A 17,382-nucleotide genomic window follows, 5' to 3' on the forward strand; every position below is an offset into this window, starting at 1 on the left:
AACATTACAACTGGCCCTCCTTGACAAATAGAGATGGCTTACATGCTCTGCTCATCATTTCCCTGTGCAGCATGTTACTGTTCAGCTGCAAAAGACCCAGAGGTAAAGAAACAGAAGCGCTACAAAACATGAAATCTGTCAGATGAGCAGGTGGTGTCCAAGTCTCTTCAAAATGAATACAGGGGCCTGTAAAAGAAGCCAAATCAGCCAGGAGATGAATTGTGGCTCTGTAGGGAATTCGGATGACTCACAACCAGTCAAGCAAAACATTGGACAGTGTGTGTGTGTGTGAATTCTCAGAAGACAGTCTTCTGTTGGCATGGCCATAGGAACAAAAGATGGCAGTCAACAACTGCTGGCAGTCTAGGAAAGTCCTAAACATGGACGCCGCGCCACACATCCAGCAGAGAGCAGTTGGAAGACGTTCAAGTTGTGTGGACTTGTCTAAACAAGCAAAATCAAAAAAGTGAAGCTTCTATTTTGATGGTGACATTTGGGAATGCCCTTGTTACTGTTGTCATGCTGTGGGGAACCTTCTATGACCACAGATATTTAGTGTTTTTTTATTGGAGAGGAGTGGTAAAGATTCATTAAAGGATTAATTGTAGCCTACAGTTGGAAAACGATACTATAATCAAATAGGCCTACATAGTCTAAGGTTTGATACACAGAGACCAGGTTAATAATAACAAAAAATATTTTTACTTTTCACAAACTGAATATGCCTGTATAATCCCCATACGGTCTCATAAGTGTCTTTGTTATGACCCCAGTTAACTCTGAAGTGCACAATTGTCAAATTATTAAATTAAATAAAATTTGAATGATGACCGTTGGGAAAGCTTGAGTTACTGAACCAGTGCATTGAGTTATTGTGTGCGACGCCCAACATAATCAGAGATAGGCCTATGTTAGGCCTAGGTTTGTGTCGCAAAGACAAATTACTTTTGTAACAGTAGGCTAAATAAAAAAGCTAAGATTCCGAAAGGGACTGATAGGTGTAATTGTAATGTAGCCTTTGTGATGTCTGTATGGCATGTGCTTTTTTCCATAAGGAAAATTGCTAACATAAACCTAATAAAGAGCCATTTAAATTGCACTTGCTTTGAGTTTTGATGCCAAAAACAAACAACACAAACAACCAGGTTGATACACTATCCGTAACATTGTTACTCGTCTATAGCTCATGAAAATCCATCCAAACCCTCTTAATGATAATACCATTTACCTTGTTCCTCGGATATTTCAAACACTTCAAACAGACTCACTAAACAGGCAGATGTGAAACGCATGCTACGTGGTGGTGTTACACTGTACGTGATTGGCGGGAGGGTTTGTGTGTCTGTGAACCTGCTACTGGTTTCCCCCCATACACACTCTCACACACAGAGAGCCGCAGTCAGTCAGTCGCACAGACGGTCTCCCCGACGAAACGGCAGCAGGGAAAACAAACTCCCCTCCCGCCGCTTATACGCCAACAACTGTCGTGAAAGTGAAGTCGACGCGATGCTACACGCGACATGCTACCGTTTAGTCTGAGTGGACAGTTCACAGCGAGGAAGAGACTGCTTAAAAGTGGGTGAACTGTGACAGCAGCTGGGAGAGTGGACCGAGGGGGTTTGTGGACTGCACGTGGAAAGCGCCGTTGAAACACATCGGTAAGTTGTGCCTTATTGTGTTTGAAAAAATGCAGTACGCACTCGAACTTGTTTTCCACATGAAAAAGTTTCATTGACCTGTTGTTTTAGCCTTATTGATAGACAAGTGTGCGCGCGCGTTTAGCTATAAAGTACGCGTTCTGTGCTGGTTTTGCAGGCTATACAACTTACTGTAATGTAGGCTACTTGTTTTCGTTTCATTTTAATTAGGGCTAACTTAGTAAATGTTTGACAAATGTTTCCACTAGGCTTTCGGAAGCGAACTTGGTCATGGGGCGCTCTTTCCTTTTCTTTGACAATATTAGGATACTTCTAGTTGATTGACCGTAGGCTAATACAAAACAGAATGATCTTATACCATTTTCCATGGTGTTAACTGAGGTGAAATACACCTCCCTCTTTTTTTCTGACTGCATAAGATAAGGCTGTGGACACTGTGTTGAAAAGACAACTGATAAGAATTATTGTGCCAAGCCATAATCAAATATTTGATCAGAGTTTGGCCCCCATCCTGCAAATTACTTGGAAGTGCAAATATGAAATTCCTTGCAGCCCAGACATGTGAATAAGGTGTTGTCCATCTTGAATAGCTTGCCCGTATGATTAGTGCAGGCAGTGCTTCTGTAGCCTATCATCAGTGGGTTGTTTGATCATAAAGCGACATGACACAATTGTGTCATATGCATTTCAAAGCTCTTATAATCAGATCATGCTAATGCATGTGCTAATGAACAATAGTCAGAGATGTGTTAATCATCCCTAAAAAAATCTATATGTTTGATTAACGATATATGATCCTAAATGTTCAGTGGAACACATGTCATTTGGATCATCCTTGGCTGTTGCCCTTCACTTTGTGTAACAACACTTAAGCACTCATATAACTAAGCGGCGGAGAAGTGTTTTCTGATGCTATGTGTTTTACTGTGTGCTAAGGCAGACCTGGCCCAAGGCATGTGAACATTTACCAACTTAGGGCCCTCCAGGGGGCACCAAGGGGCCCCCAAAACAAGCAACTTTAAAAATGGCTGTTTTCAGGTACAGTATTGAGCCGGGAACACACCGCACTGGCCGCGCGGCGAGATTACATACAAAGTCAATGTACTAGCGCGTGGCCGCGCGTCCACCCAATAATCGGCGGCAGGCGCTTCCGCGGCGCGTGGCCGCGCCTAATCGAAGCGCGTGAATCGAAGGCGCTGCCATTTGCAGCGCGGCCAACATTTGCGGCGAACGCAGAAGGTGAAATTATTTATCTTTTTGGCGTTGCCGCCGCTCGCCGCGCCGCAATAGCCAATCAGCGTTGAGATTGCCCGGTGGTCTGCAAGACGAGGTGGGCGTGTGGAGTGAGGACATTGGGCTTCCAATACATTGACTGCAAATATGTGTATTTTGCATCTGTTTAGCTGTTGGTTGTACTTTAGCCAAGGTAGCGCCGGTTAGCATAGTGAAACTCACCCAGCTGTGCCTGTGTACTGTTCCGGGGGATAATATGAACCCAAACTTGACGGCAGTGTCCGTGTGGAATTCCATATAGTGCAGCGAAGCACCGGTGTTGTCCTCCGTCAGCCGGCACACTTTCACTTTCAGGTAGGCTGATGTCTGCCTTTATTTGTGCTGCTGAGCACATGCTGTTGTTAATGTGTTTAGTATGTTGCTGAATTGCTGTTAATGTGTGTGTATTTGCGATCGGGGTGCGTGTTCAGGCTGTTTTAATGATATTTGTGACAAGACTGCCGCTGGTTACACAGTGAACCTACATCTGTATTTTTTGGCACAGCTGGACCATGTTATTGTTGTTGTTGCACCGTAAGTGTGACGGGTCTGATCTCGGCTTCGGCGTCAGGAATATATGGCCCAATATGATCAAGCGGCGAGCCTCCTGCGGCCAACCGCCGCTGCGGTGAACATGGCCCAATATGACCAAGCGGCGAGCCTCCTGCGTTCACACGGCCAATGCGGTGTGTTCCCGGCTTTGCAGTTCAAAAATGTCATCTTTCAATAAATGTCCCCTTACTTAGGCCTTTTTTTTTGCTGTTATTATTGTAATGGTCTTTTTAAATATTTAGAGTAAACAAGTCTTAAATCTTGTGATCAAATGTAAAACTATGTACTTTGTTTAAATTTAAATGAAATGTTCTATCTTATTTCTGGGACCTTGAAGGCAGTTGGACTCGGATTATCTTCTACCCGTCTGCCTTCCAATGGCATCAACTAACCCAATTACATTAAAATATTACTTCTTCCTATCCAAGAGTTCAAGGCTTAATTTGCTCAGGCACGCCATGAAAGATAAGCTAATATCTTTCCCCCATACTTCAGTGTCCAATTACAGTCGGCGTTATGCAGACTGTCGAGGTGGCTCCCTCCCTGTGTGTCCACCACCTCAGCCTGTTCTGTTGCCAGAGAGGAGAGCTATTCTTGAAGGCAGACATGCAGACATAAAGAGCCTTGTTTCTTTAATGGATCACGTAAAAGAAAATGGGAACAAAAACCAGCCTGTCAGTGTTTCGGACAAAATGACACTTGAAGTCCCTGAGGAGTCTAGACTGGTTCACCCTCCTGGCATAACAAAAATAAGGCTGTCTGTGCTAGGAACTCAAGCAACACATTCATTTTGGAACACATTTATGGAGATTTCTCTGAGTATATTATCCAACATTTATTATTCTGACTATGCACACTGACAACAGTGCTGTTGCTTTTAGCTCATCCTTAAACTACTTGTCCATGCTCTTTTGTATAGTTAATGCCTTATGCCATTGCCCCAGTAATGTATACTTGTGGTAATGAGCCCTGCAGTTGTGTTTGAGGCATCTATTTGTAAATGCTCTATGTTTGCTCTCTGCTGTTTACCCACCACGGTTCAGTCCCTCCCAAATGTTTTATTGCCACGAGGTGCTGGGTTGTACAGGATGGGCTCAATTAGGGACCTGGCATGTCATTCATTGATTCATGGTTAGCCCATGCCCTCTATGGCAGTATATAACATCATCTGGCAGCAGAGTCACCAAGGAAAATGGATGGGTCCTTTTGATATCTTTCCATTTGGAGGGAAAAAGAGTAGGGTCCTATTTAACATGCTGCTGTGATGAGGAGCTATGCTTTTGTGTGATCAATATTTTTTGTCTCCATTATTTTCTAACATAAAATAAGCATCGGAAGTATGTACAGCATTGTCATTTAGCTGTCGTCACACAGTAGCTTATACAACGTACATTTGTTGTCTCAAATATTATGGAGAAAGACTTTACATTAAAGACACACAAATCCTTCAAATTGTTAAGAAGGACCTTGAGCAAAAAAATAACTTTTTATCCTCTCCTCTTTTATGCTCCTCATCCAAAGTGCTCCCCCCTCCTTTGAGAGAGTTTCACATAAACTGCTGTAATAATCTCTCAAGATTTAAGTGGTGGTCTACAAATGACAGGAGGGCACCTCTCAGAGCAGCCAATTATGGATGCTTGCATGGGTTTGAATTGTGAAAAACCTTGAATTTCTTGTTGCACCAACACACACTAAGTTAAGCATTGGCTTGTGAGTAATCCAAATGCCCTGCTATCTTCAAAACAAAACAAGAAAAAAAGAGATGTTGCCGTTTGATTTTCCAAGTGCAGCTTTGGAGGAGTACATTGCAGAAATATTGCAGAAATGATGGGGAAACTCTTTCACTGGCTCTCATGTCTTGTTTTATGAAATACCAGAGAGAGTTCTTCCACAGCACGAGCTGGATTATATTGTTGTGCAACGCAATCATTCTTGGTTTTATTGGCCCTCATCAACTAACATGATACGTTTAAGTGACCTGTGACTGAAAGGATTTTACTGCTTGCGTCCAGACTTGAGTTTTGTTATTTGTAACTCAATGCCGCGCTAACGTAGGGTTTAGATTTTAATGAATCGGAGACTGACGTTGACACCCCAAAACAGCAGGTTAGACGGCGTTACCTCTCAATTATTTTCTGAGAGGTAACGTTCACCATCTGTTCATGTGGCGATGTTGGATCCTGCTCGTTCAAAGTGACACTGCCGTGTGACATCAGTCTCTAAAGATGTAATCTGTGAAGATTTGTGCTCGGTAGGAGGCTTTTTTTTTGTAGAAATACAGGCCTTGTACAGAGCCAAGCGTCAACATGAAGGGCATGTCTGAGAGGCTGCAGATGAAGCAAAGTGTTTTATTGCTTTCTCACACATCTTTGGGCTTGCAGTGGGGAATGGAAAAACAACAACTTTGTCCTTTTTAAAAGATTCCAAAGTCAGTTAATTATAAACGGGAGGAGTTGATACAGGCGATGAATTGCTTCTTGAGGAGGATATTTTCGTGTTTTGTAGTTGGTTATCTTGCCAGGTATCCTCATGTTTTGTAATGTTTTAGGATAGTTATTTCGTTCATCATACTCCAACTCCATTCAGATTTGGGTTTACTCTAATACCCCAACCGCAAGGCATACCTATTACATTGCTTTCCCGTATTGTCTGTGCTGTTGGTAGACGGACTTTAATTCCTGGACTTGCCTTCACATGTTATATTAATTATACCATTGCCCCCACTGTTTCTCAATCAATGCACATACGTCTCCGTAAATATCTTATTTTGTTCTCAATCTCATGGTCCAAAATGTATTGGTCCACAGAAATATGGGACAAGGACACACACATATCACTGTCTAGGTTTCACTTGTCCTTCAGTATGCCTCGGCTCAATATTCCACACCCATACTCTAACTAAATACTTCACTAAATGGCTCACTTTCTAAATAATACTCACACAACAGCTGCCAGCCTATTTAATTACATGAGCAGCAGAGAACATAAACTTGGGTGGATTTTTCAACCTGTTCCAACTGAAGGTCTGGCTTTGAGTATCTCCAAAGGAAATTAAAGACATACCTTCACCAGTGTGATAAAGCCCACATCATCCCCTTGTCTTTGGGGCCCCTCTCCTCTTCTTCTTCTGCAGCTTCTCCTATAGTGGCAGGTTCCAGTGAGCTTGTGAGCCCAGGCTGGAGTGGCAGGACTGTGTTGATGCAAAGTGGCTGTGCAGCTTGCTCAAAGACCCCATACACTCCAATGAGGTCCCATGAGAGCCATGAGCAACTGACTGAACAGATTTCACATTAACACGCCGGGCAAGAGGGAAGCCGGGGAAACGAGCAGGGAACATTGCTGCTAGTTTGGACTGCTCGGCACGGCAGCACACGGCCACAGTTAATGAGTTGTTTTTTGAAAGAGGTTCTGCTTGAAAAGTGGGGGTGATAATCACTCTGTCAAATATATGTACTTCGCTTTTACTGCCACCGTTGCTGCTTGGCTCCATCCAATGCAACTACTCAAGCCCTGCACTGTAAGCATTGCATAAGGCAAAAAAACACAAGCTATACATTGCAGCTGGCTATATTTCACTGCCTTGAGGCTCCTCCGCCTCCTCTTACCCCCTGGTTTTTCTTCCTCCTTCCCGTCACGCGTCAGTGTGCCACCTGAGGGTGGATATGCACTCCCCTTTGCCTGATGACAGCTGGACGTGGGCAGCCTTCTGAGCCGGAGGAAGCAGCAGGAGTAGAGGGAGAGAGATGCTACAGATTAGGGCTTCCACACAGAGGAACTCTGCTGGGCTGATATGCTACTTGAGGGCAGCAAGACCAGTGACTTTACAACAATTAACCTTGATGTCCTTTTTTTAAAATGGTCTTCATTGTAACAGTAAATGGGTAGGGAACGAGAGCATAGATGCCAAGGGGAAGAGTTGGGCTAACTTGGGGCAGTTACTGTTTGTACATGAGTATGAACACAGATGTATACAGAATTCTGCATCAGTTGAAGAAAAAATTCAATCCTAATAAGAAAAGACAATTAATGTCTATTGTCTTCTAATTGAATGAAAGCGCTGAAAGCTCTGATACACACAAGACTTTGAACTGCCTTAGTGAACATGTAAATGCTGAATACAGTCATTGCTGATTTAAGAATATTGAAAAAGCTTGTTATATTCTGTGGACATGATGTTCAACCCTTTTGAGTGCTGTACTGTTTACACTTTGAGGTTGGACTGGCACAGTACCAGTCAATATTAAAACTCAGTATGACATCTACAAACAGCTTGGAGCAAAGTTTCTCACAGTTTTTACATTGTGCCTTGCTCATTTGAAAGTCCCTTATTGAACGAGCATTGAGTGCAAAACAATTGTGTGTCTTTCACCTAAGGTATTGTTTTTTATAGAGGAAAGTTTACTTCTGTTTCCCCGCCAAAGTGCTGGGCTGTTGGATATCAGTTCCAAAGTGACGTAGATTTATTAGCCTTTTTCTAATTAGTCTCTCCATAAAAATCTTGGCCCGAGTTTTTGTTTTTTTGTGAAGTCTTGCGTCGCTGAACGAGCAGAGAGGAAGGGAGATGGATGGAAAGATTAAGACAAAACTATTTTACACAGAAATCAAACATTATCTTTAAACATTATGCAGTGTAATGCTGTTTATGTTCCACTGTTGTCAAGCATTCCTTCATGCCAGTGACGTGATCCTATTTTAACATTGACCACCAGTCAACAATGGGCAATGGCAGCCTTTCAGCCACTAAGTTCAGGGGTTGGAGAAGGAGACTTCTGCACTTTAACAACCAGATTTACATTGTAATGTCTCCTGCAGGTTTTGCTTTTAGAGTAATCAGTGAATGGAACTTTGACTCCACTTGCTTCACTTAAGCTGCTGAGCACTCATTTTAAAACTTGCTGCGCTGTTCGCAAAACAACTTTCTGGTCTTTTGTTTATGAGCAAGCCGGTTTCATGAAGGCATTGTTTTGCAGCCTGGCTTGCTTCGCCTCACAGTAGAGTAATTCATTGACTGGTTCAGACAGACAGATTGGTTCTACAATAGGGCCTGTGCAGTATGTGGTTGTGCATGCTTGTGTCTCTTAAGGGGAATGTGTGGCTGGGAAATTAATGATTAAGCTCCATAGTCCTCATGAGAGCACTTGGACCCAACTAACTCACTTTCTATATCCTGTATTTAAGCACATTTAGTTCAACTACAACCATCTTTTTCCTGACACCATCAGACTCCTGTGTCTTTTGTAGTATATTCCCACCAGTAGACATTGGCTTGTAATATTAAAAACATAATTTCTGTGCTGTGTGAGTGAGACGTACCAGTACTCAACAGCTTTAGCTTAAGTCATTTCATCTCTGTGTGTAGCAGTGCGTCCATAGAGGACATTGGCAAGGCATTTAGAAAGATTGAGCATGGAGACTGGCTGCAACTCGGAGAGACACAACCATTCAAAGTCATTACTTTAACGTACTATACACTGTGAGCAGCAGAGAGTGTACACATTCAGATTGGTACTGTGCCTGGACTTATAGAGACGGATGGAAGTGAATGGCCTGAGGCTGTGAACACACAAAAGACATAAGATATATACAACTGAAACTGCTTGAGCTCGCCATTGTTTTATAAGGAAAAAAGGTTCCTATTATATTCACAGGCAAAAAAGGTAGGGAACCACCTGTCAGGTGCTAACCTTTGGAGAGTGAGATGACTATGTACTTAAGGTTGTTAGCTGCTTAATTAAACATTTTGTTTTTTATGCCCTCTCTTTTCTCCTCAGCGAAGAGTGGATCTCATCCCCTCCACTCTTACTATTGGCCAGCTGACTCCTGCCTTCCCTCTGAAGATGAGTGCCAAGTCAGCCATCAACAAGGAGGTGTTCACACCCCATGATGAGAAGATGCTGGTTGCTGTGCAGGTGAAGCGGAGGACCAAGAAGAAGATCCCTTTCCTGGCCACTGGTGGTCAGGGAGACTACATGACCTTCATCTGCCTATCAGGTCAGACACCATCTCTTTTCCTTCTCTTGACTTTTCTCTTTTCTCTTCGATTTCTGTGTGTTTTAAAGGCTTTTCTGCAATCTGCGTGTGTCTGTTGTGCTATTGCGACCCAAAGCCACATATCAACACGTCTCCCTTCATTTTCCCTCTAATGTTCCCACTGATGAGCTTGTTTACGTTTCCTCTGCCAATAGGATGACACACTAAATGAATTAACTGCTGGGCTTTAGGTCATTCCCTTTCAAATGAATTAGGTTTAAGCTTAAATTGGATAATTGTTTCACCAGATATTGAGCTTTAAATGATTTTGTTTTTCCCCCTATTTGAACGTTAGCTGAGATATTGCTTGTTAATTGAATTAGCCAATGGTATTATTCATGAGGGGAATAGCTAGAGCCTATTGATTGCAGTGCCAGCAGAAATTATTATGAAGATCAATGACATTTCTCAGTCCTAGAATTTTAATGTGCATTACACTCCGCTTTGGCAGTATGGCAGATCACATCGCTAAAGGTTCAAAGTTACTTTCTGGTGACTAGAAGTCATTTGGAGTTGTTCAGCACAACACACATGTCCGCACAGTTTTTGTGCTGGTTTCTCTTTCAAGGTTGCCTTCCAGAAGTGTAGCTACTCAACACTGTGCTTCATTGTGCTATTTCTATTTCTATATTTAATTTCTAGTTGTTTTTATGTGTCTTTGTATTCTTGGCATTGTTGGTCATCTTAATATCTTATTTACTCTTTTCAACACACAGAACAGTACACAGTCTCTTAGGCATAATGATGTTTGAGTATTGACTTTCTGCAGAGGACCCATATGTCTGATGCTGTGATGGCAAGCAGTTGCTGCTGCTGATGTGTCTTACAGCAAGTTACAACATTAAACCATATCAGCTCTGTTCTGGATTAATCTAGTGAGTGTTAAACATAACTGTTAATTGGTGTTGGGTGTCAAGGCTCTCCTCCGCTACCCCCTGAAAAAAAAATATATCCTGCCATATTTTTTTATTTTTCCTGCTGTCTGCTCTATGCTAACAGTCTTCTGACTAAGCTGCTGTTTTGTGTCACATGTGGGAGCACAGTAGTGAAGGCAAGCACTGTTATGTAGTTCACTTAGTCATGTGGCATTTCTTAGAGCCAGCCAAGCATTGTTCTGAATTGTGTGTGTGTGTTTGTGTGTGTGTGTGTGTGCGTGTGCGTGTGTGTTCCTGTGCAAATACTGTACAGCCAAATCATGAGTGTGTGAAGAAGGCTGTGCCTTCCAGCGCATTGGAGATGAGGCGCGCTGGTGTGTGTGACTTAAGGGTGTTCAGCATGTGTTTAACTATGTGAAAGCACTGTGTATAAGGGGGAAGGGGGTCGTTGACAGTCTCATGTCTACAGTAGCAGATAGTTGAGGCCTGAGGGCCATGCAGTCACCGAGTTATGTAATGAGTGGTTAAGGAAGCACTACAATATGAGGAGCTGTACGGGCATGTCACTGAAGCTGAGCTGGGTGCCAGCATGAAACACCAGGCCATCACTGCTCTAACTCCAAGATTGAATGCTGTGATGATACTGTCAATAGATCCAATCTAATACATGAAAAACAAGATATCTTCAACATACTGTATATCACCTACCTATATCACCTATACCAAAAATACCCTCACTTTCAGTAATTTAAGTAATGACTGTTTTAATGTTTTATCCCTTTTTCAAATAAATAACTGCTTTATAAACAGGCATGTACTATGGATGTTATGCAATTGGCCCTTGTAAACACCAGTCAGTTTGAGCTGTCTTCACAGTGTGGGTGAGTCTGAGTCTTTGAATAGGCTTGGTGTCTTGAACACATTGCGTTCTGTCTTAGGTAGGGAGCTACAGCTATCAGTGGAACATCTAGGCCTGGACAGCTGCCACTGTGAGAGTGCTTCTAGTTTCAGAATAACTCGTGGCTCCAGGAGAACTGGTTCAGCTAACATAGCTAACTGTTGTTTGGCTTCTGGGTGAAATCTTGGAAATCAGTAGTATGTCAGCAGAACAGCACAATCACATTCTTAATTTCCCCTAAGCATTAAACAGATTTTTGTCCACATCAGTAGAACATGAGTTTACTCGTGAAAGGCTATTTGATTTGGGTGCATTATAAGGCTCATATTGAGGCCCGTTTGAAGTGGTTTTAAAATACTGTTGCAATTGTTTTCCTCTTTGCTTTGTTTGAGCTCAGAGTCTGGTGGGTTTCAGTCTGGATCTTTGACTGAAATCTGGTGCGGTTTGATTGTGCAGAGACGCACAAGACAGACCAATTACAGGATTATGTCAGCGCTCACAAAACTAAATACAATTTTTTCTGATTTCTTGACATATCATGGTAACCATTTTCAACATGTTACTACATACAGTCAGCATGCATCATTTCCTTTTAAATTTTTTGTTTTGTTTTGTTATTGAGTACAGATGGATTTTAGTGAAAGTCTTGACTTCATACAATGTTGTTTCTGATATGTGTGAGCCCTGTATGACCAACAGAGGATACAGCCTTCGAGCACCGTTATTGGAATGTCATCATGACTTATTTGTCATAAGCCAGTGTGAAACCAAAGCAGACTAGACCTTGAATGCAGCAATTGGTCATTTAGTTTTTTGGCAAACTACAAGTTTTTTTTTACACAGCCTGTAGGATTGATACGAATGAATTACAAATATAATATTCACAGCAACATATTTTGCTTTGTTGACTTATTCAAATGTGGCAATACACTAAACACTCTGTGCTGTCATGCTCTGGTTTCACTTCACCTCTCTGACCAGTAAGTTGCTCCTAGCCTAGTGCTGTGCTGAGATTCTTCTAAAACCTCTTTGATCTTATACACATACACGTTCACACAGATTTGCTCAACTGCACACAAAAAATGTATGTTAACGCTTTCAAAACAGCATCAGGGGTCTTGATAACATAGGAGTATGCTGGAGCTGAGCCAGAAGCTCAACATGGCCCAAGCTGGTTCGAGAGCTTTCTCTTTGATCACTGGGCTTCATGCGGTGCCTTTATGGCTGGACCTCAGGGCTGAAACACAGGACCGCCCACATTATGTTTGGCAGGAGAGATGTGAGGCCAGTCGAGCTAGATAAGACACTGTGAAGGTTAACTGGGGCAACCCATCGGTCTATACATGCTTTTTCATTTTGTTGTTTTTTTCTCCTGCTGAAAGGAAAACATGTTTTTTCGTATTCTCAAGTCAGGGAATGCCATCCTTTTGGTTTGCACAACTTTACTTTGCGTCAACAGTGTCAGAGCCACCGTTCTCATCCCAATCGATGACATGAGCTTTGCTTCTTAGTTACTGGGATGAAAACAATGGCTGGCTACATTGAGTGTGTTAACATTGAGAGTAGTATACTGTTTGTCAACCATAACCTTGTTTTTTATCTATTATGTTTACATGGAGAATGAGAAACATAGTTATTCAAATCCCTGAGTAGATGATTCTAAAAGTATTAAGAGTTCTGATCATTTTATGTGCAGTTGTGTCTTAGGGTATTTCAGCTAGCATACCCAGGTTTCTGAAAACCAGGATATAATGTTGTGTACATGTGCAACACATAACCACGATACTTAAAAATAAAAATAAATTATAACAAGGATCCTTGTGCGCCTGTAAACATGCTTTTTGAACCTTTATGTTATTATGTAAATTGCCATGTGGGAAGCATGTGGGCTTCCACGTATATATGGGTGCATTCATGCAGTGCTTGTTTATGCAGGCATGTTATTCTGTGGGTTGGTTTACATGTTTAATTTTTCTGAGTAGGTGTTAATGTGTCTTGGTATGTCATACGCTGAAAGCCTCATGCTAAAGTGTCTTTGTTAGTGTGCATCTAATTTTGAGTTGTTGAGTATAGTGCTTGCTTATCTTCGTTTTGTTTGTTTTTGATGTTTATTCTTCTTAATCTCTGATCAATTGAATATGAAACAACATAAAGTAAAAAGGAGCTACTTAATCATATGATACACACAGGGATACTTTAATTTGAATACCTCTCATTTAAGTGAGTGATTTATGTCCCCCGTGTACATATTACGATCATTCCCCTCTTTCTTTTGTGTTTGTCAATGGTAAGCAGCAGTCTTTTGTTGGAGAGACAAAGATCTCTCACTTTGTTTAAAAGCAACACATTCGGTAATGGTTTCAGTATCAGAGGTTTCTCCTAGGCCACATAGAATATAGATTCCACACATAGCCCCACCAGTTTGTTAACTGCACATTCCTTTTTACTCCATTCATCATCAGTGGCCTTGTGGCTATTGATTACCTGGTAAGATGGATGGGAAAATGAATGGTGGAACTCACTGGTATATTAAGCTGCTCAGAACAATCAGAAAGTCGAATCAGTTATAACCTTGGTTTCTCAGTCCATAAATGCACTATTCTGACTTTTTGTAGTCCTATACATATATATTTGGTTATGGGTGTGTTTATAGAATAATACATGAGAGAAGGAGTGGATTAACAGTAGGAATGAAGTTCAAGGTTAGAAAATACGTGAATATTGTTTGTTTAAAATCCTTTCAAAATAACAGAGTTTAAGATCCAGAATGTTGTATTTGAACAGTGAGTCCCACTGTGATGATGTTGCCTTGTCAGTAAGAAGTCTGTGAGTTGACCACAATGTTTGAAAAAGTGTCTTTGGCTTCATTACGGGATCAAACTGATAGAACTGTTTTAAATGTTTGTTAACAAGCTTTACCAGGCGTGGGTGTGTTGGTGGTCAGTGTTGTGTTTTGAAGAATGTTGCCTTCTGTGGGTTCTCACAGGGCCAGTGTAGCAGCAGCAGCAACCAATGCTTACTTAGAGCAGAGACATACAGCCCACTCACACAGGACCAGATACATCAGCATCCTACTCAAACCTGTGTGTGTGTGTGTATGTGTGTGTGTGTGTGTGTGTGTGTGTGTGTGTGTGTGTGTGTGTGTGTGTGTGTGTGTGTGTGTGTGTGTGTGTGTGTGTGTGTGTGTGTGTGTGTGTGTGTGTGTGTGTGTGTGTGTGTGTGTGTGTGTGTGTGTGTGTGTGTGTGTGTGTGTGTGTGTGTGTGTGTGTGTGTGTGTGTGTGTGTGTGTGTGTGTGTGTGTGTGTCCAAGTGTGCATTCCACTGCTATCCATACCGAAACCTCTTGGTATCAGTCGGCCATGTTTATCTGGACCAATTAGGGTCTTGCAACAGCTCAGCTCATTACTGTGTCAGACTACTCTTCACCCCTAGCTCCTATCTCCTCTTGGCCAAGGTGAGGGTCCTTAAAAGTCCTGGGAAAGGCTTCAGTTATCTGATCTTCGCCGAGGAGAGGAAGGCAGAAAGTGAAAGGAAAGAGAATTGAAGGGATGATTGCAACGTTTAAAGAATATAGTTATGATTTTCCATATTTTGAAAGCAATGGAATGGTATACAGGAAAATGAGGACAATATAATTTATTTGAACATGTGGAAAAATGTAATGTATGAACAATATCTATAAGCACAACAGGTCAATTGAATTAGTTTTCCTATTATATAACAACAAAGGTGGATTGTTGACTTTGTTCACAGAAACATTTTGATTGCTACTACAACATCCCTGACCATGACACTTCAGTGGACGCTGATGTTGGATCGTTTATCTCTCCCAATGGCACTTCAGCCTCCAATTATGGATCAATGTGTTCATCCATTTAATTGTTTGTGAACTATGTGTCTTTTCCTGCGGCCCTATAACACAAAATGGTTTTGTGTCTTTGTTTATAGATCCACAATGAAAGGAATACTTATATTATTTTGGTAATAGTAGTTGGGTCTACAGGATAATATCTGAGTTTAAATATCAGTGATTCTTGAGAACCGGGACAAAAGGCCGTCTTCCATTATGTAACTGCTGTTATGTTTAAAACTAAAAATATTTAAAATTGTAGATGTTATTAGGGATTATTAATAGAATGTCTGGAGCACAATTATCTCCCTAAATTTAATTTTATCATTATTATGTCAAATATATGACACTTGTTATCTTCTCAAGACGTCCAAAACAGTGTGTCCTCAGAGAAGGGTTCAATCTTTCATATGCAATAAAAATGTACTTTAATGATTAAAAAGAGCTTTTTTTCATCAAAAGCAACACTAAATAATCCCTCATATCAATAAAAACAGTTTTTCTACAAACCATTCATGTTTTATAAGGATTCTAAGTGGTGGGACCACTTTACTGTAAGTCAACACCGTCAGACATTTCATTATGTAAAATGTAATAAAATCAGGTGAAATAAGGGGTAGCTGTCACTTTGAAGGACCTCCTTGTCAAATTCTACCTCTGCAGAGTATATTAGAGTCAGACAGGCTCTGATAAGTGTTGTAGTTTCAGAATATTTTACATTCCGAATCTTGAAAGTCCTGTGTCACAACCATGATATGTCAACACCCACTTACAATTTCTGATAATTTTATTTTCCTGAAGTAGTTCATACTAGCACCTAATATCAACAGAAAAACCAAATGGCTACTAGATAAATTCCATTTGTTATGTTTAAGAAACGTTAAATATGTCAACACCGTCAGACAGGAAATCTGACGGAGTTGACATCTGACGGTGGTGATAGGCCAATGACGGTAAACAAAACAAAAGCTGGGAGGTTGTGTCAAAGCTTAGCTCAGTAGCTTAGTATATGTTGGATACATACATGTAATTTGATTTGCCGAAACATAGGGTCTGTATTTTTTGATATGAGGGATTATTTAGTGCTTTGTCCCACTTCTCAAGAATCACTGATATAATTCACCAATATTTCAGCATGGGCAAGTTTTTCTATTCAGATGTATATTTTTATGTTGGTATATTTATCCATTTAAAAAAGACATATAGCATATAGACATGCCTTCAGTCAATTGCACAATCTGGTACGCTTGGTCTCTGATATCTTTTTCATTCATTAATTGAACGCACACAGCAGGTGGTGGGGGATAGATGAAAGGCACAGGTGTTCTGCAGGTGGTTTGAGATGTGTGTGTGTGTGGTTGTGTGTGCGTGTGCTTGTGCATGTGAAAAAAGCCTCCCTCTGTAGAGGCTGCCAGCGTGTATCATCCCGTCCACACAGAATGTGTGCGTGTGCATTTTGGGAAAGCAGTACACGCCCCAGTGGTTCTGACAGCTCCCCTCATAGTGCTTTCCTATACCAAAGCCAAACTGTCTATCATTCTCCTTTGTCGGCCCCTCCTCTGTCCAACTCAGTCTGCTTGCCTTCTATCCAAACAGCACATTGGGTAACTGAACTACAGTTTTTCTTCATAATCTCCTCACAAATCAAGCATACTCCTGTGAGCGTTCCAGCTGCCAGCCACCGCTTTTGTCAAGTGTGTGTGTGCGTGCGTCTGTTTCTTGTTCTTCAGCAGTAACAGTGGGGTTCTTTCTTTCTAGCAGGAATCTGATGATTGGTGTTTTGGAGGCAGAGCGTGGTTGGGGGTATTGAAGACTCCCCCTCAGCTCCCTCTTGACAATCTGTTTACAACAGGAGGGTGCCTATGGCTGCTTCCACTGGAGACATACAGGAGATCAGAGATGGAAATGATGTAGATGAAACAAGGGACGGTGTCTTTTGTTGCACCTTGTATGCTTAGAGAATTTATTTGACTCTGGGGAGTTGTTTGGAGCTCTTGTTATACTTTTAAATTAATTTAATATTGTTTTTTCTAGTGCTCAGAATGTTTTTGTAACACAATCATTTGGTTGAGATTCACCAAAATCATTGAATTCAATACAATATTTCTGAAATTGGCAATGGTTAGAGCACACGGTTTATTCCGTAGGACTTGTAAACTTAGACTTCTCATCGTAAAATAAAAAAAAGAGAAAGTATTTGATCTGACTTTAAAGTGGACACATAATTCTCACCTGGGCGTCCACTAG

General features: G+C 41.4%; 1 protein-coding gene across 2 annotated transcripts in view; it reads left to right on the forward strand.

Moving 5' to 3' along the window:
• The first annotated feature begins 1,397 nt into the window (after nucleotides 1-1,397).
• Nucleotides 1,398-17,382, forward strand: part of stxbp6 (syntaxin binding protein 6 (amisyn)) — a 54,802-nt gene continuing 38,817 nt past the window's right edge. For both annotated transcript variants that reach the window (XM_080042377.1, XM_080042376.1), the window contains exons 1-2: nucleotides 1,398-1,658; nucleotides 9,254-9,473. In XM_080042377.1, coding sequence (XP_079898503.1) covers nucleotides 9,320-9,473 — 154 coding nt within the window. In that variant the 5' untranslated portion in view covers nucleotides 1,398-1,658; nucleotides 9,254-9,319. The remainder of the gene's footprint in view (nucleotides 1,659-9,253; nucleotides 9,474-17,382) is intronic.

Source organism: Ammodytes marinus (assembly GCF_949987685.1).
Source record: "Ammodytes marinus genome assembly, chromosome: 15".
NCBI lineage: Eukaryota > Metazoa > Chordata > Actinopteri > Uranoscopiformes > Ammodytidae > Ammodytes > Ammodytes marinus.